This window comes from Anastrepha ludens, chromosome 6 (assembly GCF_028408465.1).
Source record: "Anastrepha ludens isolate Willacy chromosome 6, idAnaLude1.1, whole genome shotgun sequence".
Taxonomy (NCBI): Eukaryota; Metazoa; Arthropoda; class Insecta; order Diptera; family Tephritidae; genus Anastrepha; species Anastrepha ludens.
The window spans coordinates 76,814,614-76,841,446 of record NC_071502.1 but is presented as its reverse complement, the minus strand read 5'-3'; the positions used below and the strand labels follow the sequence as shown (position 1 = coordinate 76,841,446).

At 35.3% G+C, this 26,833-nt stretch overlaps 1 protein-coding gene across 29 annotated transcripts in view; it reads right to left on the bottom strand.

Annotated features, from left to right (window-relative positions):
• The window catches only part of LOC128868683 (dystonin), a 166,906-nt gene that overhangs the window by 52,486 nt on the left and 87,587 nt on the right, over positions 1–26,833 (bottom strand). For 20 of the 29 annotated variants that reach the window (XM_054111067.1, XM_054111053.1, XM_054111064.1 and 17 more), the window contains 2 exons: positions 17,536–17,654; positions 883–9,178 (listed from right to left, as the gene is read on the bottom strand). The exons of 7 other annotated variants lie outside the window; for them this stretch is intronic. In XM_054111067.1, coding sequence (XP_053967042.1) covers positions 883–9,178; positions 17,536–17,654 — 8,415 coding nt within the window. Of the gene's footprint in view, positions 1–882; positions 9,179–17,535; positions 17,655–17,737; positions 17,890–26,833 lie in introns of those variants that run through there. 2 more of the 29 variants (XM_054111073.1, XM_054111057.1) reach the window with 1 other exon arrangement.

Sequence of the window (26,833 nt, the reverse complement as noted above, 5' to 3'; positions counted from 1 at the left end):
TACTATAAAGGTATTGTGTGACACTGTAAAGTTTATGAATTCATAGCATGCTGAATTATCATTTTCTTCGATTTTCCTCTTCAGATTTCTTACAAAATTCTGCGACACCAAATGATTTTTTTATCTTTTACTGTATTTTTCAATTAAAAGCCACCGAGTGAAAAGGAAATGGTGACACTATATTTTGAACTTTCATTTGCATTGTGAAATAAATACATATGTACTCGTATGTATGTACTATGCATACGCATCGAAGTTCAGATTTAGAGAAAGCTAACGAATTTTTTATATAATAAAAATACTTGTATGCTATTCAAGTATGTCAAGAGTTAGTGTCCCTTTTATAGAATGATTCATAAAGCATATGAACTGATTTACATCATGTAAAAGTAACATATAATTAATTATCTTGCAGATTCAGAAAAAGAGCATTCTAGAACGGTTCTGACAAGTCGGTAAAATAGATGCATGTATATACAGGGTGTTTTTTTAGCGAATACAAAAACTTTAAGGTTATATTCTGTGGTTAATTTCATGTTGAAATAAACCCAAAAATAGAGATTTAGTTGAACGCCCTAGGGTGGCACCCATTTATTAAAAAAAAAAAAACAAGTTTTAACGTCATCTAGTAGACAATTTTATTGGCTATCGAATAAACCTATTTTTGCATGCAAAATATATAGTATTTTTAGACATATCTCCCACTTTTAGGTATCTTTCATCACAAAATTAGCTACAGAATGTAACCTTTAAGCATTTGAGTCGATAACAAAACACCCTGTATATTTAAGTGATATTCAAGTGCATATTTCAATATATAAAAGCAATTTATTCATGCAATGCGCTTACATATACATATTTATTTAATGTTATATAACTCACTCGCTGTTCGGCAGGTAATATAAGATTCATTTGTACTGCTTTTATTAAATCCATATTATCTTTATTATCAGTGTGATTTACAAAACGCCCGTTAACGCCATCGATGAGCCCGCTATTGATAGCCGCAGTCAATGAAACAATTTCGTCTGTAATAGAAGCTCGAACAACAGTCGATGAAGGATCCAACAAGCCATTTGCAATGGATTCCAATATTGTGAAATCATGTTTTATATCATAACTCGTTTGGAATGGGTCTGTGAGGTAGCCATTTTCGGGATTGTATAATTTGTATTGTATTGCTTCTATTAAGCCGAATGATCTTTTGGGTGTAATAACCAAACCAGTTTCATAAGCATTTCTTAACGAACACGATTTAGATGTCTTTGTATTCAATACATTGGCCCTTTTTGCGTCCATTAGACCTTTCCGAAAAGCCTCGGATAAACCCACAAATTTAGCTTTGGCTTCATCCTTGACTAACGCCGAAACAGGATCAATAATGCCAGCAGTGACAGCATCTTTTAGTGAATATACCTCATTGTTTCTATTTAAATATGATGCAGAATCATGTCCGCTAATATTCTCGTTATAGTCATCGTTATGATGGATTTTATACGTCAACAATCCGGTTTCTAAATCAAGACTTTTACTCTCGACTGCCTGATCAAATGTAATAGGCTCACGTAAATATATAAATATTGAAGGATCGTACACAAGGAATGACAATTTCGGATCGATTATAACTCGGCTACTCATATTAATTAAATTAATTTGCCGGGCCTTGGAAAATGGAATCAATTTGTGAGAGGGTAATTGTCGTACTAATGCTGTATTAGGATCAAATATATTACAGCTTATCGCCTCTTCTAATGACATTTCTCGAGGTGAGGTTCTATCATTTTTCTGTGAAGTCTGTTCTGAGGTAGTTTTTCTTTCGGGGTTTATAAGCAAAGAATTGGAAACCGGTATCAAAATACCTTTACTAACAGCTTTGTCATAATTATGGAATTCCCGGGTTTTGGGATCAAGCACCTCTCCTTTAAAAATATCTATAAAACCATTATTAATACTTTCTTTTAGATCAAAATCACCCATTTCGCTTCTGAATATTGTCGTTTTTGAATTTATTAATCCTTTACATATAGCGTCATTTAAATTATAGTATTCACCTGTTGTCGGGTCACAGAATGTTCCCTTTTCAGAATTATATAATTTCATACGAATTACTGTTATAAGGTCTAACGGTCGATGACTTGTCACAATTAGCCCACGTTCACGTGCACTTGCCAAGTCTATATGCTTTCCGCCCAAACTATAGAAACCGTTTGCATCAATTAATTTTTCAGAAAAGGCATGTGACAACTGCATATATTTGCCAGTACTTTCATTTTTTATTAAACTGTGTGTTGGGCTCACAATCTTTTCAGCACATGCTTCACTTAAGTTTAGTTTTCTGCCTGTAAGGGGGTGTAAAATTCTATTTTCTGATGCATCGTAAAATCCCATAGCTAGTGTTTCATATAATCCGAATTCTGCATTTTCAATATCAACAATCAGACCCTTTTTCAGAGCCTTTTCTAATGAGATACTTGTGTTGCTACCACGTTCTTTAAAAACACCTACTCGCTTATCAATAATTTCCAGGCGGCAAGTTTCGTTTAAATTGTGCATTTTCTCATTTAGTTCGTCAAAATAGCAAGGCAGTTGGGGATTTATAACGAAATTGCGCATAGCTTCCATTAGGGTAATTTTTTTTCCGGTTGTTGGATCTATTATCTTCCCGGTACATTCATCAAAGAAGCCTTGAATGATAGCTTTTTGAATGCTTACAGGTGCTTGTGTATCTTTCAGAATGCCTACGTCGAAAGCGTGTTTAACGGTAATCTTTTGATTATTATATATCAACAAACCACTATCACTATCAATCACATCTGTTATTTTAGCGCTTACTAAATTTATATTTGTATATAGTCCTGTGTTATAATCTTTTAACTGCGTATTATTTATGTCTATCAAATGTGCTTCAATTGCCATTGCTAAAGGCAGCTCTCGGCCTGTTTTGGGATCAATAATGTTTCCATCCGAATCATTATAAATGTTTGTAATTATGGCTTTCCCTAAAGATATTGGTGTCTTAACCTCAACTAAAGTTCCACAATGAAATGCTTCTTTAAAATCAAGTTCTGGACCGTTTCCAGTTTTAATTGTCCCTTTTTTCGTGTCGACTATCCCGGCTTCTACTGCTGACATAAAAGGAAGCAACTTCTTATCCATCTTGACGATAGTTGAATATGGATCAATAATTCCCCTGCGAATAGCAGCTTCAGTTGAGAGTTTTTCTCTTGTAATAGTGTTACTGAATTTGCCTGATTCGGAATCGTACAGACCATGATATACAGCGTCAGGTAAACTTCTCTTACGCTTTGGTGGAAGTAGCATTTTGTTTTCCAAAGCTTCGTACAGAGACATTTTTATTGATGTGCATGGGTTAACAATATATCCACCCACGGGATCCAGCAATCCTGTGCTTATAGCCTCTTTAATGCTTACAACAGAATCTGTTTCTGGATTCAATATAATTAACTCATCTTGATTAATATATTTGAGAGCAATTGCTTCTTTTAAATTAAAAAGTTTTTCATCGAGTTTAAGAGTTGAGGTTGAAGGGTCAAACATATTTCGGACTAAGCAATCCACCAATGATAATGGCTTCTTTGTGCTTATAATATATCCTTTTACAAAAGCTTCATCTAAAGTAAGATATGGGGACCTCAAAACGCCTGTTACTGTGTCAAGAAGACCGTCTTTAGCTGCTATTTTACCAGTCGTAATTGTTCCATATTCTTCATTTTTTATTAAGCAGGTATCTATTTCAACGAAGCCTAACTCAATTGCTTGTTGTAAACTAATTTCGTTTCCAGTTATCGGATTAAATACCTTTCCACTGTCAGCGGAATAATATTCACGTTGTAATAATTCTGGTAAACTCCAAGTAATACTATCAGTCTTTACCAAATGATTTTCAACCCCCTCGTTCAAAGGCATAAAAATATTAGATTTTGTATCTTTTACTTGTCCCTTTTCTGTTTCAACTAACTCCTCTTCAATAGCACTATGCAAATTTAATTCCTTATTATCAAGGGAATCAACAATAAGAGATATTTTAGGATCAACCAATCCTATTTCTATAGAACGTTGAATATCAACTTGGTTTTGAGATTCAGAATCATACAATTTTCCAGTTTCTTTATTATAAAGACCTTTACGAACAGCAGCTTCAAGAGAAATGGGCTTGCGTGCACCGGGTACAAGAAATCCCAATTTGAATGCTTCCTCCAAAGGTATTTCATGAAATGTCTGAATATCAGTCATTGTACCTGATTCCATATTTACAACTCCCAACTCAATTGCCATTCGCAGTGGAATAATTTCCCCACTTACGGGATCTCTAACTGATAGCGAATGAATATCAATGTTCCCATTATTAATGGCGTCATTTATAGAACAAACTCGACCATCATCAAGTAATATTTTACCAGTTTCTGGATCAATCACACTTTCAATAAGAGAAGGTTTTGATTTTTCTTCTGAATAACTATAGGTGATCCATTTGCGAGTAATACACTCGAAGAAAGGCACCTTTTTCCCAGTTTTTGGATCAACCATATGACCATTATGACGATTTAGGAGCGGACGGTCTAAAGCATCTATTATCTTCTCATATTCACCAGTAGTAAAATTTTTTACTAATATGTGTTCAGGATTGAATACATTACCATTTAAAACCAAGTCCTGAAATGAAATCTTTCGTTTTGTTACAGGGTCCATGAAATATTGATGTTCTAAATCGAATGCGTTGAACTCACTCATTTTTGCCGCAGTCAATTGATGCTGAGAGTTTAATGAATATGAATCGCGTTCCAAAGTCACTAAGTTATTATTATGAATTTGGACTTCATCTAGTAGAAAAAGTTTTTTATTTTCTAATAATATATCCATAGTATCCATAAGCTCTTCACCATCAATAATAACACGACAATGCCAAGGATCAACTAAGTTCTGTGAAATTGCAGCACCTATTGTTGTTTTTATATGGTGGGGCACACATGTCGGGAAGTCTTCTACGTCATGCAAATTATTATCAGGAGTTAAAGAAGAAATCAAAATTTGGTTTCTATTGTCTACGAAATCGCGTTGGTCATAAATTTCGTTCAATTTATCTTCTTCTTGCTTATCTTCTTTATTTCCAACTGAGCCTACACATTTTATATCAATTGAAGATTCGTTTGAATCGAATTTCTTTTGTTTGTCGCTGGTATTTACCTCAACGGCAAAGGATTCACTTAAGGTAGGAATATTTCTTAAGTCTTCAGTACTCAGTTCCACTTTAAGTGTTTCTTTTTCAACTAATTCCACTTGTTCTGAAATCATTGCAGTTTTATCATCTTGTTTAAATGTTTCCGTTAAAATTCCTAATTCCTTGGCTTTGTCAAATGTACAAATTTCACCAGTCTGAATATTTCTCACTTCATTATTAGAAACTAGAACATACCCTTGCATTAACTCAATTGTTTTTGTGGTGACAGTATGAAGAGATTTTATCGTTTCCATTGTTTTAGTTGTTGATAATGGTTTCTGAGTAGCAACAAAAGCAGAAAGAGGTTTCAATAACAAAAACCCTCCTTCTAAGGCATCTCGTATTGATAGGATTTTTTCTGTTTTCGGGTGTTTTACAGTTTGATTCGCAACATCAATTAGACCTTCATTTAACGCTCTCTCTATTTCAATCGCATCTACCCTTGGCGGATAGGGAATAGACATAATAAGATTATTTGCCAAAGCTTCACCGATTGTCATTTTTTGACGTGTATAAGGATGAGTTATTTCATACGTATTTGGATTTATAAGCCCCCGCTCCACGGCTACAGGAAATGTCATTGCTACAGGTGGTAAATTATTCGAGCCATTATGGCTGGAGTCTAATATTCCTTCTTCAACCGCTTGACTTAGATTGAACACTTTATTACCTACTTTGAACTGGGAGGTGATACCATCAACTATGCCACTTTTTATTGCTTCCTGCAATGTTGAATTATTTGGTTTTTGAACTACTGAAAGGGGATCTAGAATATCACATGTAATAGCTTCATTAATATTAAGTAAATATCCATTATCTGGATGTACTATTTTTTGACACTCCAAATCAATAAGACCTTGCTCTAGCAATTTTGGTATTGATAAACTTTTAGCTAGGGGAATTAATATATGGTTCTGGGATTCAGGATCAATCACGTTTTCGGCCACAGCTTGATGGATATTTAAAATTCGATTTCTCTGTGGATCTAAAATTTTGCCCTTTCGTCCATCAATAAGACCAATATCTAAAGCTTTTCTTATTGGTAAAGCATCCTTATTAGACAAACTTTCAAGGATTTCTTTTGTTTCGTTATCAATTATTCCTTTTTGGAGAGCATCAATGGGTTTTAAAATAATTTTACGAATTTTTAATAATGTAATTGGAGCATCGCTTGGCGTGCTTCTGTGAACAATTCCACGTTCGTAGGCTACCTCAAGAGGAATATTTTCGCCAGTTCGGGGATCAGTAACGAATCGAAGTGTTTGTAAAGCATCTTCCACTGGTATTAGTGGTGTGCCACAAACTTTGGCTAATCCAATTCTCATAGCTTCACAAAAACTCGTACGCTCTCCACAATTCGTCAAAATCATTCCATCGTTAGGATCACAAATTTTACGTCTGATGGCCTCTTTAATATAAACTTCTTCATTTGTATGAGGATCAACAATTTTTATTATATTTTCATCTATGCGACCTTCAATGGCTGCCTTTAATATATTTTCTGATTGACCTGTTTCTGTAAAAATTACTAACATTGTGGAAGGATCATAAATTTCACCCGGTGCTATTTGTAGGGGATCAGGGGAATCGTGTTCACAATCCAATAACTTATCTTTAGTTGGAGTAAGAGATACAGTTTCAGCCCCACGAATGCTAGAAGGATAAACGTTAGTACTCACTTCTTCTAGAATTATTTTCCCCTCATTGATAGCACTTTGTATATTAATTGTTTGGTTAAAGTTATCCTTATAATTGCCACAAGGATCAATAATGTTTCTTTTTATGGCCGAACCGATTGACAGCTTTTCGTGTGTTTGTGGATCAATAACAGAAACGGAAAGATTGTTGATTACATTTCGTTTGATACATTCATTGAATGGTATACAGACATTGTCTATACTGAGCGTACCTGCATTTGCATCGAAGATACCAAAATCGATAGCATCACGAAGCAACCAGCCGCCTGGAGGTAGTTCTAGTTTTAAAGTGTTGGAATCATCTGTTTGATTGTTTGATTTCACTTCTGTGTAATTTTGCATTTGCATCAGTCTGTCAGTTACTGTTGTGTTATTCTTAGTTGACGATATTTTTGTCAATTTTGTGTCATAATTTATTTCAGGTGAACAATCATCTAAATCGGGGATCAAAAGACCATAAGATAAAGCCTGTTGTACTGAATACACATTTCCAGTCTTCTGGTCATGATATAACCGACGGTCTTCATCAATTAATCCTTCACTCACAGCTTCTGTAAATGTTGATATTTTTTCCTGTTTATCTAGAGCTGTAGTTTGTATCGACACATACCGATTGACTGTACGAGTAACGGTCTCTGTTGTCAATGTTATATTTAATAAACTACTTAGAAATAAAGCACCTCCTGGTGTGATAAATTTCTTTTCAATAGCTATATCGAGAGGCACATTTTTTCCAATCTTAGGGTCAAGTAAATACCCTGTTTTTGGATCGATTAAATTATAATAACATAAATCAAGCACTGTTAGTTCGTTTCCACTGGCGTCATATACGCCAACTTTTTTAGTAAACATTTCATATACCTCTTGTCGCACCATATTCTTTTTAACGGCTATATCTAAAGCTTCGTAAATATTTTTACTAGTTTCCAAAGCAAAACCGGATTCTCTTTTGCATAAAATATTACGCGTCAAGGCCATATTAAAGCTCACAAAATCATTTCTTCTAATATCTTTAAAACCGTCTATATTGAATATTGATTTCTGTGATACCGAACTTATAAGCCCACGCTCTACTGCCTCTGGAATAGTCATTACTTCCCCTGTCATAAAATCGCGGTACTTTAATTCCGCAGGTAGAATAATCCCATATTTTATTGCTTCCTCTAATGTAACTAATTCTCCCTTTCTTTTGTTAATGCACTTTAAATTATTATTATCTAAAACTCCAGACTTAACTGCCTCTGTAAGATTTAACTTACTCCGACGCATAGGACTATTAATTTTTTCATTCTTATCTAGCAAATTAAAATCAACAATATCTTTTAATGTATAAGGTTTAACAATGAGTTTGCGATTTCTAGCCTCTATAAATGTAAATTTTTCCTTTGTAGCTTCATTTAAGTAGTGTCCAGTTTTCGAATTTAAAATTCCAATTTTGAGGGCTTCGCTTACCGAAATTTTAATGTCATTCTTTGCATCAACTACTTCAACTATATTAGGATCAATTAATTGATTTTTTACTGCTGAGTCAAGTCTAAATTTATTACCGGAGTTTCGATCTGCTATCCAACCTGACGCGTCAACCAGGCCATGAGCAATAGCATCACTTAAGCATAACGCACTAGATTTTATTGTCACTGACTCATGTTTAATCAAATATCCCCGATTATATGCCTCTGGTAAACTTATGGATTTATCTGGCTCAATATCAACAATTTTCTTGGGTAGAAAATCGATAATATTTTGGGGACTCGTGCTATTTTCTTCAGCATCTGAAGTTATCTTAATTCGTTTTTCAGCAGATTCATGTCGTGAATATGTTCCTTTTATCTTACTCTGATTAATTTCTAGAAGAGAAAGTTCTTTTTCACCAGAATCTTTACTCGCACCTAGTTTTAATAAATATTGACACAAATTGTGATCAATAAAGCCTTGTTTTGTTGCTGATTCCAATGAAATTCGTTTATCATCCAAAATCATTTCCCCAGAAGGTACGTCTAAAATCCGCATAAGAATCGCTTCTCGGACTGTAATATTATTACCGGTTCGTGGATCACGTATTCCAACAATATCAAGCCAATTACTACTGAATAACTGACTGACGTCTCCATTGCTGCTATGTTTCTCTGATCCATGACCTTCGATGTTCCTTAACAGAATAGAATCTGGATCTGCACCGCTTTTACGTGAATTTGTGAAAGAAGTTAAGTGCTGCTCGCCATAGTAACTTTTGTAACCGGATCTATAAAGTAAAATAAATATACTTTTAAATGTTTATTTAAGGTTTTAGGCTGATAGACTGTTCCGCTATGAAATGAAAGATAAATGGATAATAAAAGATAGGTAGAGAAAAAATGTGTAAGGAAAAAAATGTTTGCCTCCTTAATACAATTTTGGAAAACTTAAGATTCAGGTTGAGCAAGAAATACATCTTTCCATAGTCCACAGTCAGCCTTGACATAAAAATCATAGGGAAAGGAAGAAATCGTTTCACAGTCCGCTGTCAGCCTACACGACTTTTCGTTCCCACGACAGTCGGTTCTACGTAACCGGTACGACCAGGATTTATACCCGGCCAAGGAGTGTCACTTCAGCAGCATTCCTCGTATATGCATTGGGAATGCTTATGTTGCTACAACAACAACAACAACAACAACGAAACGTACACTAATCGACTGGTGTTGATTGACTTCTCTGAGGTTCAAATATTGAACTCGGTACACTAGTTTCTCCAACACAAAAACATACATCAAGCAATTTCACTCTAGCTTGCACCAAAAATGCTCGATGTTGAAAAGCCAGATTCATAACATATTCCCCACTCAATTGTCATTAGTGCTGTCGAAGACCACTGCTAACCGCCAAAAGGAGTCGAAAGACGTATGTAAATGCGAAGCCAAAAGGATATGCACCTAAAAATTCTATTAAAGAGGAGTATTATTGAAGATTTAAAAAAGAGCCGATTTGGATACTTATGATTATTAAATTCTAGAAGTAATGCCCAAAATCATTTTCGGCGAGACTGAACTTTTGTTTTCCGATTGCACTGAAATACGAATATCTCTAGCCGCCTAAAGAAAAACGAAGTTTCAAGATACGGGGGACTGCCGGTAGATCAATTTTTTCGATATTCAAAATAGCTTGGCCCTGGGAAAGAGAGGTTATGTTGGCTCGCAGTCAAAATGATGCACACGCGTTTACTATTAGTTGCGACAAAGTGGTGTCAAATCTTAAATGCGCAGCAAGTGATATTAGTGCTGAGGAAAACAAAAAAATTATATTTAACACTAAAAGATTATGGTCGCGTGCGGGAAATTAAACAAGACTTGGCTTTAAAATTTGAATCCTGTAGCATTCACGTCATTTTGCATCAGTATAAAAATGAATGATATAGCATTCACGTCCGCGCACGTGTTAAACGTTATGTACGCGACAACCGTGTGCAAAATAAGGCTAAAAGAACGCTCCAACAACTACAAATAAAGTTAAAATTGGGAAGTGCCAAGAGTAGTAAGAGAAGCTCATTTCCATGGGCGCACCGCACGCAACACGCCACTCATCAATGCCAAAAACCGTAAATTAAAGCTTGCAACAGACCATATACGAGTAAGTAAGTATGAGAACTTCTAAAACACCATAATTTTTGCCAACATAAGCAGATTTAACCTTTTCAATCAAGTGGCAAAGGTTTTGTTTGGAGAAACCCAAATTACATTTTAAAGGAAAATTTGTTACTAAGTGCCACAAAATTGAACATTCGGGGCAATTTTCGCTTCTATCAGGATAACGCACGCCATTGTACAGAATTGACTCAATTGGAATTACGCCCATTTTGTTCAAACACCAGTACTACCTAAGTTCTAGATAAAAAAAATTCGAAATCAATCTGACCTCAAAAAGGCGTTAAAAAAGGAATGGCAAAAGTCTCTTCTGAATATATTAAAAAGTTGGTGTAATCGGCTCCAAAGAGGTTTCAAGCTGTTATTGACAGAAGAAGATACCCGTTAATCTGTGGAATTAAGAAAAATTACAGAACAACCGACTTTGTGATGAAAGCAGCAAGAGGGGCACACAATGCTTTCAATAGAGCCTACGAGTATAAAGAATAAACGATCTCTTTCAAAGTGCATACATATATGACATTTAATCGGTTATTTCGCTCTAAAATTAAATAATTTGTATAGAATGTTAAGTGTGTAGACACTTGTGCGCAGATACCTCACAATGTAAAACACGTAAAAAGTAACAATTCTATTTTCTAAAACATGAAGCAACAATACAAACAACAAGGATGAGCACGAAAAACGAAGATATAATCAATAAGGTACAGCTTTTTAAAAAATGTACCTAAAAATTGTGCATACAAATAAAAACATTATTGCATTCAAACATTTCTCAGAGAAGACTAGTTTATGAAAAGAACATACAGATATTTACTTTTTTTAATACTAATATGTTTATCGATATTTTTACTAAAAAACAATGAGACAAAACTTCAAAGTCTTTTAGACAAATTCTGCTTCAAGCTGTAGTATTAAAAAATATTTTCATTTCATAAATAATAAATATACATTTTTGTTGTGAAAATGTAATTATATATATATGTACATAATTGGCGCGGACACCCTTTTTGGGTGTTTGATCGAGCTAATCCCCCTATTTGCGGCGTGTGCCTTGGTGTTATTCCCCAAATGGAGGAACCTACAGTTTCAAGCCGACTCCGAACGGCAGATATTTTTTTATGAGGAGCTTTTTCATGGCAGAAATACATTCGAAGGTTTGCCCTTGCCTGCCGAGGAGCGACTGCTATTAGAAAACTACTTTCGTATAATTTTGGTGTTTTGTGCCCACACTCATTTTCGAACCCGGGCTCTGGCAAAGGTCCGTCACTCACACACCCATTCGGATACAGCGACCTCTCTACTTGTCATTTATTCTTCTTTCTTGGCGCGAAAACCCCCTCCGCGATTTTGGCCGAGTTTAACAAAGCAGTGTGCGCGTCGTTTCTTTCGCGCCAGTTGAAAACACCAAGTGAAGCTAAGTTTTTCTCCACCTGATCTTTTTAACGTAGATCTTCTTTCTTCCTCTGCTACAACCAGTTGGTACGGTATCGAATACTTTCAGAGCCGGAGCATTTGTATTCATTCGGATGACATGACCCAGCCAACGATGCCGTTGGATCTTTATTTGCTGTCATAGACATAGCCGTCCACATACAGATCATTGTTCTATCGCCTACAATACTCGCCGTCCCCAACGTGCAAAGGTCCAAAAATCTTCGGAAGAATTTTTCTCTCAAACACTCCATCGGCATACGCCAATAATTGTACGCTTCTATAAAAAATTGTGCCTGCGGCTCCAGCCCAAAATACTTGTGATTTACATTCTAATAAAAAGGTTACGTCGATAAGTCCAACAAAAAGCAGCACCAGTTCGTGAAAAGAAAATCGAACCCTGAAACGCAACAGCCATATGAATTATTTTTGCATATACTCAGTCGATCAATAACTTTTGTGGATCGGTTGTTACACTCTTCATATGAAGTCATAATTCATTCTTTGTTTACAAGTCCTTTAGTATCGACGTGTCACAGTAGTTTCTACAAGAAAAAAAAAATCAAGTATCGTGCACGGATTGAATTTTTATTTTAGTCATTATTAATATGGCGAATTCACTTTTTGAAACTTCTACGTAGTTTCAAAATGGGCTCGGTTAAGTGTGAGCTTGCAGAGAAAAGTGTGCGCAATAAGAAAGAATATGGTCATTTGCCGCACAATGCCATAGCAAAAATTTTAAATTGTCCGAAAAGTACCGCAACTTATGTGTTAAAAAAGTTTAATGAAACCTTGCCGATGGAACGAAGGCCTGGAAGTGGAATAAAAACAGAATTTGTGTCGTAGTCAAAAATAAATGAAGTGGTGTCATTATTTCGATAAAAAACCTTGCTTTTCACTTCGAGATGCTGCAAAACAGGTTCATATGTCGAAATTTTAGGTCCCGCAATAATGAAGCCTGGCGTCAAAAATTGTAGCACCCAATCGAAATGATAAACAAAATAAGAGTGCTAAAACACGTGCGCGAAAATATTATATGTACAGTCAAGGGATCCATAAATATACCTGTGTTGTTATGGACGATGAAACATACGTCAAAGCAGCCTTAAGCAGATTCAGAGCGTTGAATTTTATACTGCAAAGAAGAGAGGAGGAGCTCCAGGTGCTCTTAAGGTAAACATGTTGGGCAAGTTCTCTAAAAAATATTTGCATTGGCTAGCCCTCTACCAGTGTGGTATTAAATGGTATTAAAAGCAAAATGTTCATTACCGCGGGCACTATAAATCAGGCAATTTATATGACGGAGAGCTTGCAAACACGTTTGCTGCCATTCATAAGACAACATAAAGGCTCAGTTCATCTTGTCATTTTTGCCGTCTTGCCATGAGCTGGTACGAAAAGCGTGAGGTAAATTTTGTTCAAAAGGACCACCACCCACCAAACTGTCCACTACTGAAACCCATTGAAAAATACTGGGCAATTTTTAAAACGCAATTTCCGAAAAATGAAAGGAGAAACGAAAAAAGAAATTAAAAATGAGCAGCAGTTTCAAATGAGTTGGCAGAGAGCTGCAGATACCATAACAAAAACTGAGCCCATCGCCTAATGAGAGAAATCAAAACTAAATTGCGCCATTTTGTTTATAACAAAGAGAATTGATATGAGGTTTTTGTTTAATAAAGAAGAAAATAAAATAAAAATGTTTTTCATAGCTTATATAAATTTGATATTACAAGTCATCAAGTGACTGAAAGAGATTTAGTAGAAGCCCTAAGCATCTCATCGGGCCGGGCTAGCAACATTTTAACTGAAGTATTGGGTTTCAGAAAGCTGTGTGCAAAATGGGTGCTGGAATCGATGACAATGGAATAACACACATTCGAATGCGACTTTGCGACTTTCTCAGCAACATTTAGAGCGTTTTCGAAAAGATGAAGTGGATTTTGACTTGGATTTATTACCATACTCCTAAATCAAAACAAGAAACTAAAGAGTGGTGTGAACCTGGTTCTTCGAACCCGCAGCGAGTTCGTGTCCAGAAATCGGCTAAGAAAGTGTTAGCATCAGTTTTTTGGGATACGAAAGGAATTTTGTTTGTAGATTACTTGTAACTTGGACTTTTATGAGATTTTTTAGTTATGAATGTGTCTGCACTGCCTCCCATCCCACGAAAGCTCCATATGTCAAAGTGGGTCTGATGATCATATTGTACGCACAGTGGTTTATATAAGGTTTCAGATCCCATTTTTTACCAAATAAATAGAGGCATTACAAACATAAATAGAGCATTACATACATTCTTAAACATTTCCGCGGTGTTCTTTTTCCAAAAAAGCTTTGAGGTCAGAATTATGCCACTACACTTGTCCCGTTAGTTTCGCGTACGGATGAAATGCATATTGCAGCATAGATAAGTATATATACGACGCCAATATGGGTCGTATTTTTTCAAAGTTCGTATGTTATACAAAAAATATATATGATACTGTTTCAGGCTTCAGTTTTGTTTCGATTGAAGAAGTTTGCGTTATGTTAAATAAATATAACATGAGCCCGAAAGCGAAGGAAATTTGCGTTAAAGTGCGAGAGCAAATAATACGATGAAGAAAAGAGAGAAATTCTTTGAAGTCCAACTCTAAAACTTTTGGCGGAGCTAATTCAACAGTGCAAACAATATTAAAAAACTGTCTTGAGACGAAGTCATTAATTTGTTTCCTAAAATTCTCAAACAGTTAAACAATACATCAAAAATGTTGTGGACAAAAATCCGAAAACAATCGCATTAGAAATTCGGAATGCACTGGAAACCGACCATAATATTAATGTTCATATCGAAACGGTACGAAGTGTTTTGAGAGAAACCGATATAAGGCGAGTGCCTAGAGAAAAATCAGAAAAAACTGTTAAGTGATGAGAGTAAATTCAATTTATTTGTTTGCAATGAAAAACAGAAAATATAACGCAAAGCGGATAAAGAGCTCCAATCAAAAAACCATATCCCAACTGTGAAACCTGGCGGGGGCTAAGTGAAGGTATGCTGCAGTATGCCAGCGAATGGGATCGAAAAGTTTCAGTTTATAGAAACAAGTATGGGCAGAATTATTTATTTAGACATTCTGAAAAGCAGTTTCAAATAATCATCAATCAAATTGGGTGGCGGATGGGATTTCCAACAGCGCAACTACTCGAAGCACAAATCCCATAATGTAAAGGAACCGTTACTTTATAACGTGCCAAAATAATTACTTTCGCTACCCCAATCCCCGAACCTACCCCAAATAGAACATTTATGGGACGAATCAGAACGTCGGATCAGCAAAAGAGCTTAATACAAAAAACCGGAAATTAGGGTTGGTCTTTGGAACAAATGGAAGAAGTAACATAAGAAACAAAAAAAAACAAGCATGTTACTAACTAAACCATTTGCATTTATTATAATTATATTTGAGAATGTTTTTATAGAGTACGTATACTTTCCGGTGCTGTGAATTTTTTGTTTTTTCGTTTTTTATAAAATTTCAAAATATTTAATTTTTGTTATACGAGAGATTATTAACCTATTTATATTTAAAAACAATATGAAAGTGTGGCTGACTCAACTATGGTCGGAATAATGATTTAACCTTTAAGGGGGTCCTCTTGGGTCGAAAATATCGAATTTTTTTTTTTTTCATAAATCACATTTACAACATGTGTTAAAAGTATGTGCTGAAGGATTTTTCGATATTCGAAGTGGCTCACAAGTTACGGTCTTGAACGGAGCAGGTATACTTAGCGCGCTCAACGCTGCTCCGCACATGCGCGAACTTTGAAACGCGTTTTTCTCGAAACACTATTTTTCAAAATAGTGACCACGATATTTCAAAAACTACTGAACCGATCTTGTTCAAATATATACCTCATCTTTAATATATTATAAGCCAGCGATTGAACTAGGATTATCATGATTGCTTCGATAGTTTTTTTCCTATGAGCGAAAAAATTAAGAAAAAATAAGTAAAAAATAGAATTTAATTTTCAAAAGTGTATACAAAAATTAATTTTTGTAATTAAGAATTCATTCTAGTTCAATCGCTAGTCTTAAATATGAAGATTAAAATGTCGTTTGGTTTTTCAATTTCAGATAAGCCAAACAGCCGCAATCTTGGTCACCGTCAAGCACCTCTTTTACTTTATGTCTTCTTGTCGGCCACTATAACTTTTATTTTATTATATATTTTGTCTTCAAAAAAACAGACGAGAAACTAGAGGACCCCCTTAAGAGAGAAATTGATAAATTCAACGAAACTGAATCAGTTGGTGAGCTAACCATATTGGTCGTCCAATAAAAATCTGCTTGGGGAGAAATATGTAATCAAAGAGGTTGCAATACTAAAACGACGTTATTATTTCATTACAAAATAAAATATAACATACCGGGTGCGCCATCTTTTATGTTGGTATGTAAACACTGAATAACTTTGTCATTTATCAACCGATCGGCTTCAACATACATGTTTTCGATAGGTCAATTCAGTAAAATTGCAACCGTGGATCGCTTTAAACCAAAACAATGCGAAATCCACGCTATAAAACCCGAAATGCTTGACAAGGTGATGACAAACGCTGAAAACAGATCGTAGTTTGTGATTGCTAATAAAGGTGGCTACTTGATTGATATTGTATTCAAAAAATAGTTTTAATAAATTGTAAATAACCAAACCAAATAAAAATACCTCACTTATACAAATCAGTTGTTTTCTTCAAAGTTATTCAATTTTTTCATACCGACCTAAAAGGCGCACCCTGTAGTATTAATTGTAACTTCATGAAAGTTAACAATTATGTCAGCCGGCCTTATGGAATTTGTTAGTGCATGAATTCATACAAGTTTTATTTAAAGCCGACGACATAGACATAGCGCAGCGAATAAAGGTCCAGCGGCTACGTTGGCTGGGTCATGTCGCCCGAATGGATACAAACGCTCCGGCTTTGAAAGTATTCGATGCGGTACCAGCTGGTGGTAGTAGAGGAAGAGGAAGGCCTCCTCTGCGTTGGAAAGATCAGGTGGAGAAGGACTTGGCTTCACTTGGTGTGTCCAATTGGCGCCGGTTAGCACGAGAAAGAAACGACTGACGCGCTTTGTTAAACTCGGCCAAAATCGCGTAAGCGGTTATCGCGCCAATTAAGAAGAAGAAACTTCCCCTTTTTTTGTGGAATATGTATTTCGGAATATTCTCTTAAAGCCTTACACTTCTTTTTCTTACCTTAAAAATATCAAATTCACTGTCACTATAGGAGACGAGAACAGAAGAAAATCCACAAAAAACACCAATTAATTATTTTAGAGTAAAAATTATTACTTTCTTCAAATGTTTCACTTTTTATTTTTGTAATGGAGGAGGCGAAACATTTTTTCGCATTTCTGAAATGCTCAAGTAGTAAGTGTTTAAAATCAAAAACTTATGCTCAATATATTATGATACAATCTAATGTGCAAATATAAAGCAGCAGTACTAAAAATAAATTTATATAGTAAAAAAAAATTTTAAGTATAATCACTTACCGTACTATACTAGAATCGTTGTTATCTTGGATGTCTGTAATGTCGTCTTCTGAAGGAGCACAGTCTTGTACATCAGCTCTGAACGTTTTAAGAGGGTTTTGAATACTTTCAGCATATTGCTAGAATTAATTTGCAAAAGGTGGAATATTTTAAAAATGTTACATTTACTTTTATGAAAAGCATAGAATCGATTCATTTTTACCTGGAATTCATACGCAAAATTGTATTCGCAGTTATTCATCTTTTAAGGTGGACGAGTTTTCTTTTACTTTAGAATTATATTTTCTTATTTTTTTATGAGTTCATGTTCATTAAATGATAAGCTGGAATATTTTAACCGGCGAACAAAACATTCTACATATATTAAAGTTTTCTGATAAAAATATTATATATAATTTATCAATGTAAAAACAAAATTTTAGAATACAACTTCCCTAGTCTCTTCCGTATGTCGTACGGAATGCGATACGAAATTATTTTCAAAACATTGTCTTTAGCTAAACACTTTCTTATTGCAAATTTATTCGTGCTCCTGAGTTGAATACCACACAGTTTTGAAATTTTACATCACATAGTTACCCAAATACTGTACACCGTAGTATGAAATTCAACTAATACAATGAAATAATAATGGATAAATTTGCATAAAATATGAGAACATTTGGTATAACATACATTGTGCAAACTTCGGGGCTTGGGAAGGGTTCTTGAGTGGCGAATCTAACGAGATAGCATAAAGTCGATTTTAACCCAATATAATCTCACACGTCAAAACGTTCTCAATTGTCGGACACAAATGAGTTTGAAAAAATTATTTACAGTTTAAATAATTTTTTTGTAACTGCTTTATAACACTACATGTTACTGGTTATTTATATGCAAATGTAATTTACGGCGGCCGCCATAGCCGAATGCGTTGGAGCGTGACCACCATTCGGAATTTAGATAGAACGTAGGTTCGATTCTCGGTGAAAGACCAAAACGAAGAAAATGTTTTTCCTAATACCAGTCGCCCGTCGGCAGGCAATGGCAAACCTCCGAGAATATTTTTGTCATAAAAAATATCTGGCGTTCGGAGTCGGCTTGAAACTGTAGGTCCCTCCATTTGTGGAACAACATCAAGACGCTCACCACAAATAGGAGGAGGAGCTCGGCCAAACACCCAAAAAGGGTATACACGCCAATTATATATATATATATGTAATTTCTCTATTTTCATTTGCATTTTTATAAAAAAGTACGTTTTAAAGTTAATAATTAATATTCAAATACACATTTTTTTATTTGATGGATAAGCTTTTTCTCGGTATACAAATTTTGCACCACATAACAAATAAAACTTGGTTTATTAGGAGTTATGTTCGTCCAAAATTTACACAAAAATCCAACTTTTTATGTTTGCAATTTTTTCTTGGATAGCATTTTCCACTCGTACCATTCGGAAGTGTCCGGGTGGAAAATGCCGGGTACGAAACATCTACCGGTTTTTGAAAGTGGTGGCAAATTTCCGGTTCGTTAACATTTTTTTGATAGTTTGTGATGGCTAATTTTGTTATGGAAGAGAGCATCAGAGTATTGAGATAAATCATCTTATTAAACTTGTTCTTCTTTGAGAATAGGATAGGAATTTGCTTATACTGTGGCTCACAGCTTATTTCGTGTGTGCATTTATTTAAAAGAATATGTATGATTTTTACAAAAGCTATGTTTTGAAACCTAAATTTACTTTCTAAGATACATATATTTGAGTTATGAGCACCAAAAAATAATTTCAAAGTAACATTAATTTAAGCGGAATATTCAAAAACAAAATGTAAGGAAATTTCTACTAACTAATATTAGTTTGGGGAAAAATAAATAAATCACATTACATGCCGGTCAACTTCGATTATTTCTGTGATTTTAAATCATGTCGGTTGCTTATGTGATGTTTTCTTATAAAATACTTCACTTAAATCACTCCATCGATTCTCATTCACATTGAGAAGGGGCGCCTGCGATGGCGTTTCAACCTCATGGGGGCAGTTCCAGATAAGCCATGATTGAACCATATTCGATTTGTATTTGGGATCGTTGTCTTAATAGAATCGAAATCTATCCCAAATACTTAATTTTTCAGAACTTTAATTACAATAAAATGGTTTTCAGTAAATTGAAATAAGTAGTTTTGTCTGTATCTTCGTCTGTGTAAGCTAAGTTTCCGACCCCCTGCTGATGATATACTCGTACAACCCTATTTGATGTGAATTTGTGCCTTATTTTACCTTTCAAGGTTGAGCTTGTAATTGTAAACCTACGTCGATATTAATTTTTTTTGTTCAGATTCCTAAGAAATAAATACATTTAGAAAATAGCGTTTTCTATTTTTTTTTATACTTTCATTAGAAGAAAAGTTATAACACTAAGAGTTTTGATTTTTCGAGTGTGCCAATACTTCTTTGACTCACTTGTGAAAGCGTTTTTCATCAAATCATGAACCTTAACAGCTGTGGAAGCGTAACAGGTGGCGCTAAAGTAATCCTCCTATCAGAAAATGCTATAAATTTTGCGATTGGCCCCTAATGTCAGTTCTGTTTTGACATTTGTGTAGTAAACACATGCGAAATACACCTTAATAAACAATGTTACGCTACACTGCTCCATAACGCGGAATATTGCTGACTATTTATTTGACCAATAATCGGTCGGTGACTTTGGCACAACGTGAATTTCGTCGCAGATTTCCTCGCCGTCCAACGTCTACTGGTGAAACACTGCGACGTTTAGCCGCTCGTTTCGAAGAGACTGGCACAACACGAGATGCTGCCAGGCGTGGCAGACCCCGGAGTAACCGTTCTGCAGAGAATATTGCTGCTGTAGCCGAGGATATAATGGAAGCGCCGTCGACATCGACCAGACGACGTGCCACGCAAATGGATATCAGTCGACGGTCTTTACAGCGAATTTTGGTACAAGATTTGAAGATATTTCCATACAAAGTCCAGACGGAGCATCAGCTGTTAGCTCCTGACCGCCAATCGCGTCTAACATACGCTCCAGCCATCCTTAATCACCACCAAGAGGAAGTGATTTTTCATCAAAAATAATCATGAGTGATGCGGCCCATTTCCATCTTAGCGGGTACGTAAATAAGCAAAATTTACGCTTCTGGGGCACTGAAAATCCGCGTGTAACCTACGAAGAACCATTACACCCGTTCAAAGTCACAGTATGGTGTGCTGTTTTCGCTGGAGGAGTCAGCGGACCTTATCATCCGATTACCATTCGGAATTCACAGAGAGGTCGTTGGTTCGAATCTTGGGGAAACACCAAAATTAAGAAAAACATTTTTCTAATAGCGGTCGCCCCTCGGCAGTCAATGGAAAACCGCCGAGTGTATTTCTGCCATGAAAAAGCTCCTCATAAAAATATCTGCCGTTCGGAGTCGGCTTGAAACTGTAGGTCCCTCCATTTGGGGAACAACATCAAGACGCACACCACAAATAGGAGGAGAAGCTCGGCCAAACACCTAACAGAAATGTACGCGCCAATTATTTTTTTTTTTTTTTAGTCATCGGACCTTTTTTCTTCGAAGACGTCGCGGACCAAACGGTTACTGTGAATGGTGAGCGCTACAGAGCAATGATCAACGAGTTCTTTTTGCCGCAACTTGATGAATTGGGATTGGAAAATATGTGGTTCCAACAGGACGGTGCAACGGCACACACTGCACGTGCCAAAACCGATATGCTGAAGGATGCACTTCCCGGGCACCTAATCTCCCGTTTTGGCGATTTGCACTGGCCAGCAAGATCGCCTGATTTGACCGCTCCAGACTTCTTTTTGTGGGGCTTTTTGAAGTCGCGGGTTTATGTCAACAAGCCTCAGACTCTTGCAGCTCTAAAAGACAATATCCGTCAAGAATGTGAGGACCTATCGCCGGAAGTTTTGGCCAAAGTGATGGAAAATGCCATAAAAAGGGCTCAAATGGCAATCAACTGTGGCAGCGGCCATTTACATGACATCATATTCTCGACTTGATGCAAAAAAAATTAAAAGACCAAATAAAAATAATCCACAAGAAGAATCAAAGCTTTTCATTTTTTTTTTTAAATTACAGCCAAAAAACATCGCAAGGTTACTTTTGCGCCACCTTGTATTTTGCAGCCCTTCCAGATTCTCCTTCAGGGATGGAATTCGTAAATTAGAATCTCGTTGGAACAAGTGTATTGATGCTCAGGGGACTATACTGAATAACAAAATTATGTGTTTCTAATCTAACCGCAAAACTTATTGAACAACCTAGTACAGCGTTTTGCATTTATCCTATCGTGCGCTGTGCACGTTGGTACTATGTTTTGTTTTTCAGAAATGGCTTCTTCTACGTTTTGGTGGAAGTGGTTTTGCTATTCATTTCCTCACTTTGATCACGCTTATATGTCTTATAATAATAATTATGCTATTTTTGGCTTCTAGTAATTAATTACCAAAAGTCAACAACATTGCCTAAAAGTTCGATTACATGACATGGGTCATGGGTAACCCATGGGTTAAATATGGTACATATATACGTTAGACCGTACAGGGAATGTTAGAACCGTCCATATGTGTTATCATCTATTTTCACTTTTCCGCAACAATTTTGGAAATTATTTTTTTTGTAGGTAGCACGAGTTTTCACTAATATGTCATTGCTACTAAACAATAGAACAGGAACTTGGATTGTACATGATGATGCCGCTGTTGATGCAGTCATTCGAATGACATCATCAAATAATTTAATTGACGCCACTAACACAACTACGTACAAAAATACGAACTAAGTTTGATTTATTTAATGCCTTTTTAATTCCAATATGTTTAACCAAATGAAGACTGCATTTTTATTTTCGAAGGTAGTTTTATCACCAAACTTTGTATTTTTTATGAAGCAGATTAGTCGAAATACATTATGGATTTAATTGAATAGTAACACGAACAAAACACACGCCTTGTACGTTCTTTTTTTTTTTTTGTTTCAAAAGCAACACAAAAATCTCGAGAGGAATAGCCGTCGTCACACAAACACACCGTTTGCTTCACTAAAAACTTTTTCAACATATTTTATTTACTTGAGCTTCCGCCAGAAAGGTTACCATATTAAAAAAAAAAACTCGTAAATAAAATTTTATCAAAGCACATAACGACATTGCTTGATTTCTTTAATAATAAGAATACGTGTTGTTATATTAAATGTCTTCATAACTTGTTTGGAGCGAGAGATAACACCACTGAGAGAAATTTGGTAACTAAAGAAGTGTTATAAATTCAGTTCTTTACTGGCAAGTTGGCAGCTTACTCTATAAAAAGCTTGGCACTTTGTTTTTTGTTTCAATAAATACTATATTTAAATAAAAAAGAGAGACCTCATGCAGTGTGCTGGTAGGTAAAAGCAGACATATTAGGGAGCTTTCGATAGAAAATATATAACATGTACGTATATTGGTTCATTAATATCATATGTGCTTACGTATATGTATATACGAGTATAATAATAACAGCATACTTTTATTTTGACAGCAAAACTTTTGCAGAACGATTTATCCACTGTATTAAACAATTTGTGTGCCGATGGCACAATAGTTGTAAAAAATCGGGTGGTGACCATAGCATTTTAATTTAATTAATTTTAAATTTAATTGCATAGAATATTTAGATTTTTTTAATTAGTTGAATTATTTAGGCGAATTAAACTCTTTCTTCTAGTATGTACTTCAAGTATACTTTGAAAAACATAGGTATACAAGTTAAAAAGTATATTTAAAATAACTTTGATGTTTTTTAACATAATTGTTGGTGATAATTGCAAAATGTTACCAGTTCAAGCGGAGCGTGCAGTTAGCACATTACACTGTATTTATTCGTCATAGATTCGGTGTACTATTTACATATACAAAACAAAATAGTCTAAGGTTGAGAAAGCTTTTCGCTTTTACAATAAGCTTGTCGAGTGAGTACTCATTTATTTGGAAGCTTAACATAACCACAAAGCTTTTAAATGTAACCCAATAAACACAAAAACGAGAGTGACGTCATATCGAATTCGGGGAAGCTTCGCCAAAGTAAGTTATCGCGGAAGAATTTTTAATTCATCTTATATTTAACGCATATTCAAAGAGATCAGACTTTAATAAAATAAATACATACATGAAAAGAGCCAAACATTAAATATTTCAAATAAGTCAACTAAATAAATAATAATAAAATAAAAAATAAAATAATATAATAATATTAAAATAAATAAAAATTAAATACATTTTTCCGCTTCAAGTTATTTGAAAAACTTATTTCGTGAAAGATGTAGCTGTTTACGTGAAATACCACCCAACAGCAATTGAATTTACCTGATAAACTTTCAAATAAATAATAAAATAATAATAATAAAATAATGATATTAAAATAAATAAAAATAATAAGAATAAAACAAATTTTTTCGTTTCAAGTTATTTGAAAAACTTATTTCGTGAAAGATGTATCTGTTTACGTCAAATACCACCCAACAGCCATTGAATTTACCAGATATGGCTCTCAGCGATTTATTCCTGTTTGATCGAGTAAAAAAACCACTACGGACGACGGGTTTTAAGAACCGAAAGGAAATAATGGAAAGATCGAAGTTGGCTCTGTTTGCTATACCGACAGTTGAATCCAACGCTGACATAAGTGTATTGCATTTGATAGGGTGTACTTTGAAGGCGATAGTACCACTTTTGAGGAATTAACTTGTATTTTGAATTTTCTGAATGTATTTCGAGAACTTTTTGATCAAAATGGTATTGTAGAGACAACGACTTCGACACTAATTCGAGGCGACTCCGTTGTGCTTATTGGGAATACTCTTGTTGTGAAAATCATACAAACATATTTCTATTATATGTATGCATGTATGTATGTATACATTTTAGTGGCTTGTTGCTGCTACCAGCTGTTGAACACATGTTGAAAGGTCAACGTTGTACAATTTTGTAAAAACAAGTATTATAGCACATCATCCGATTTTTTATTTGAGTTACTACACATTACGCAAGTCAAGTAAAAGGCATTTTTTAGAGACGGAAACTTTAAGTTGGCAACAACGTTTTCTGTGATAGCCGGTTCTTTTGAAGTTAGCTTGGCTCGATAATTCATCATGAATGGACTCACGCTGGACAACTATTTGGTAATGAATAGTTTAAATGTATTAAAAAAAACTGTCTCAATTCATGATGAAAATCCAGGAAATATTGAGTGATTGCCGCGATGTAGCGTGCAAAACTTTGAGTTTTGTGTGCAAGTCTTTTTTCTTTGATATTTACTAGGGATTGACAATCAAAACAGTAAATAATACTTATAATAATTAGAGGACGACCGAATTTCGGCTTTTGCATCGCCACGTTCGGTTTCACTTCGATTTCAGCACAAATAGCCGAAAATTATTACTTCAGAAAAAATCAAAGCAACCTTTGGATTTTGCATGATATTGCTGTGATTTGTAATAATCAAGGCGCATTCATTAGAGGTGGTTGCACTAGGCCAACAACAATGTTCTATACGTTTGATTGTCAAAGCAAAGTCATAGGAAACTAGGTAACAAATAATGAATTCGCCTTGTTTCATTCTGGGCTGAAAGCCACATGGACACAGCGAAAGAAAAAAAATTAGCTGATTTACCAACACCACCTTTAATAGATTCGCTTTGGTAGTGTTATGCTTCCTTGCCGGGTTAAGAAACGAATTATTTGTTCAAAGATATATATATGTACATATATCTTCTGCTCAAATATGAACGAGACGTTATCAATGCAACGGTCCGCGGATGACATATGGCAAAAATAAATTTTTTGTTTTTTGGTAGGACTGTTATAAGCTTACATGGCAAGTTTCAGCGTGATATGTCACATAGTTTGTTTTCTGTGCTACTGTAAACAAGTCAAGCTCGAGTGTGTTCTTCGAATTTAACGATGGAAATTCAAGTTCAACAAAGAATTTGTTTGAAATTTTGTTATTCCAACAAAATTTCGGCTTCAGACGCCTTAAAAATGTTGCAGACAACCTATGGGGGCTCTGCTCTATCGCGTGCACGTGTTTTCCAATGGAACAAATCGTTCAAAGAGGGCCGTACCTCGGTTGAAAACTTGCCTCATGAACGTCGTCTAGCAACATCAGTAAACGACGAAAACATCGGAAAAGTAAAGGAAATTGTGCTCGGAGTTCCTTCCGCAAGGCCAATCGGTTAACGCTGAATATTATTTAGACGTTTTAAAGCGTTTGCGCGAGAACATTCGTCTTAAAAGGAAGGAATTGTGGGACAACAAGTCATGGTTCCTACATCACGATAATGCACCAGCTCGCACATCACGTCTTGTTCGCGATTATTTGAACAAAAATAATGTTAATATCGTTCCGCAAGCACCGTATTGGTCTGATATGGCTCCATGTGACTTTTTCCTGTTTCCCAAGCTCAAGTTGCCGCTCCGTGGAAAACATTTTGAGACAATTGAAGTCATAAAAGAGAATTCGAAGAACACACTCGAGCTTGACTTGTTTACAGTAGCACAGAAAACAAACTATGTGACATATCACGCTGAAATTTGCCATGTAAGCTTATAACAGTCCTACCAAAAAACAAAAAATTTATTTTTGCCATATGTCATCCGCGGACCGTTTTATTGATAACGTCTCGTTCATATTTGAGCAGAAGGTATGATTAAATCAGATGTGAGTGTGACGGAAGTGAATGCATTTAGAGAGCCAGAATGGACGGGTCTCTAGTCTCCCTTTCTTCGTAGCTGGGAGCCAGAAAGGTCTAGTTTCCATGTTTCTCTTAAAGCTTCCGTTGTCCGTCAGGATGATTGTGTGCCATTTTTTTTTTGTGAGATGGAATTGGATGGAGGGAGCCGGAAAGGCCCTTTGTTCAGTTTTCTTAGAAGTTTCAAACTAATATACTATGCTCATTGTGAGAGCCAACAAATGTTCCGTTAAATGTGCCTGAAAAGTTGTATTGTTAGTCACTTAATATATATTTTCATTTTTTAAATCATAGTTCTCATTCAACGAAGCTATAATTCTTTCCGATTGTTTTTTCACGAAAAAAAAGTTCAGTGGTCCGTTTTTGGATGGATGCAATCAAATTTCTTTTTGAATTGAAAATAGATCTTAAATCACGTGTCTTATAAATTTGGGGACATGGGTACATCCCATGTTCTCATATAAAAGCACTATCTCTAATAATGGAAGATAAGTGTGCATGGCTTCTTCAGTAATCGCAAAATAGAGATGAATAAAATGAATAGGACCTGTT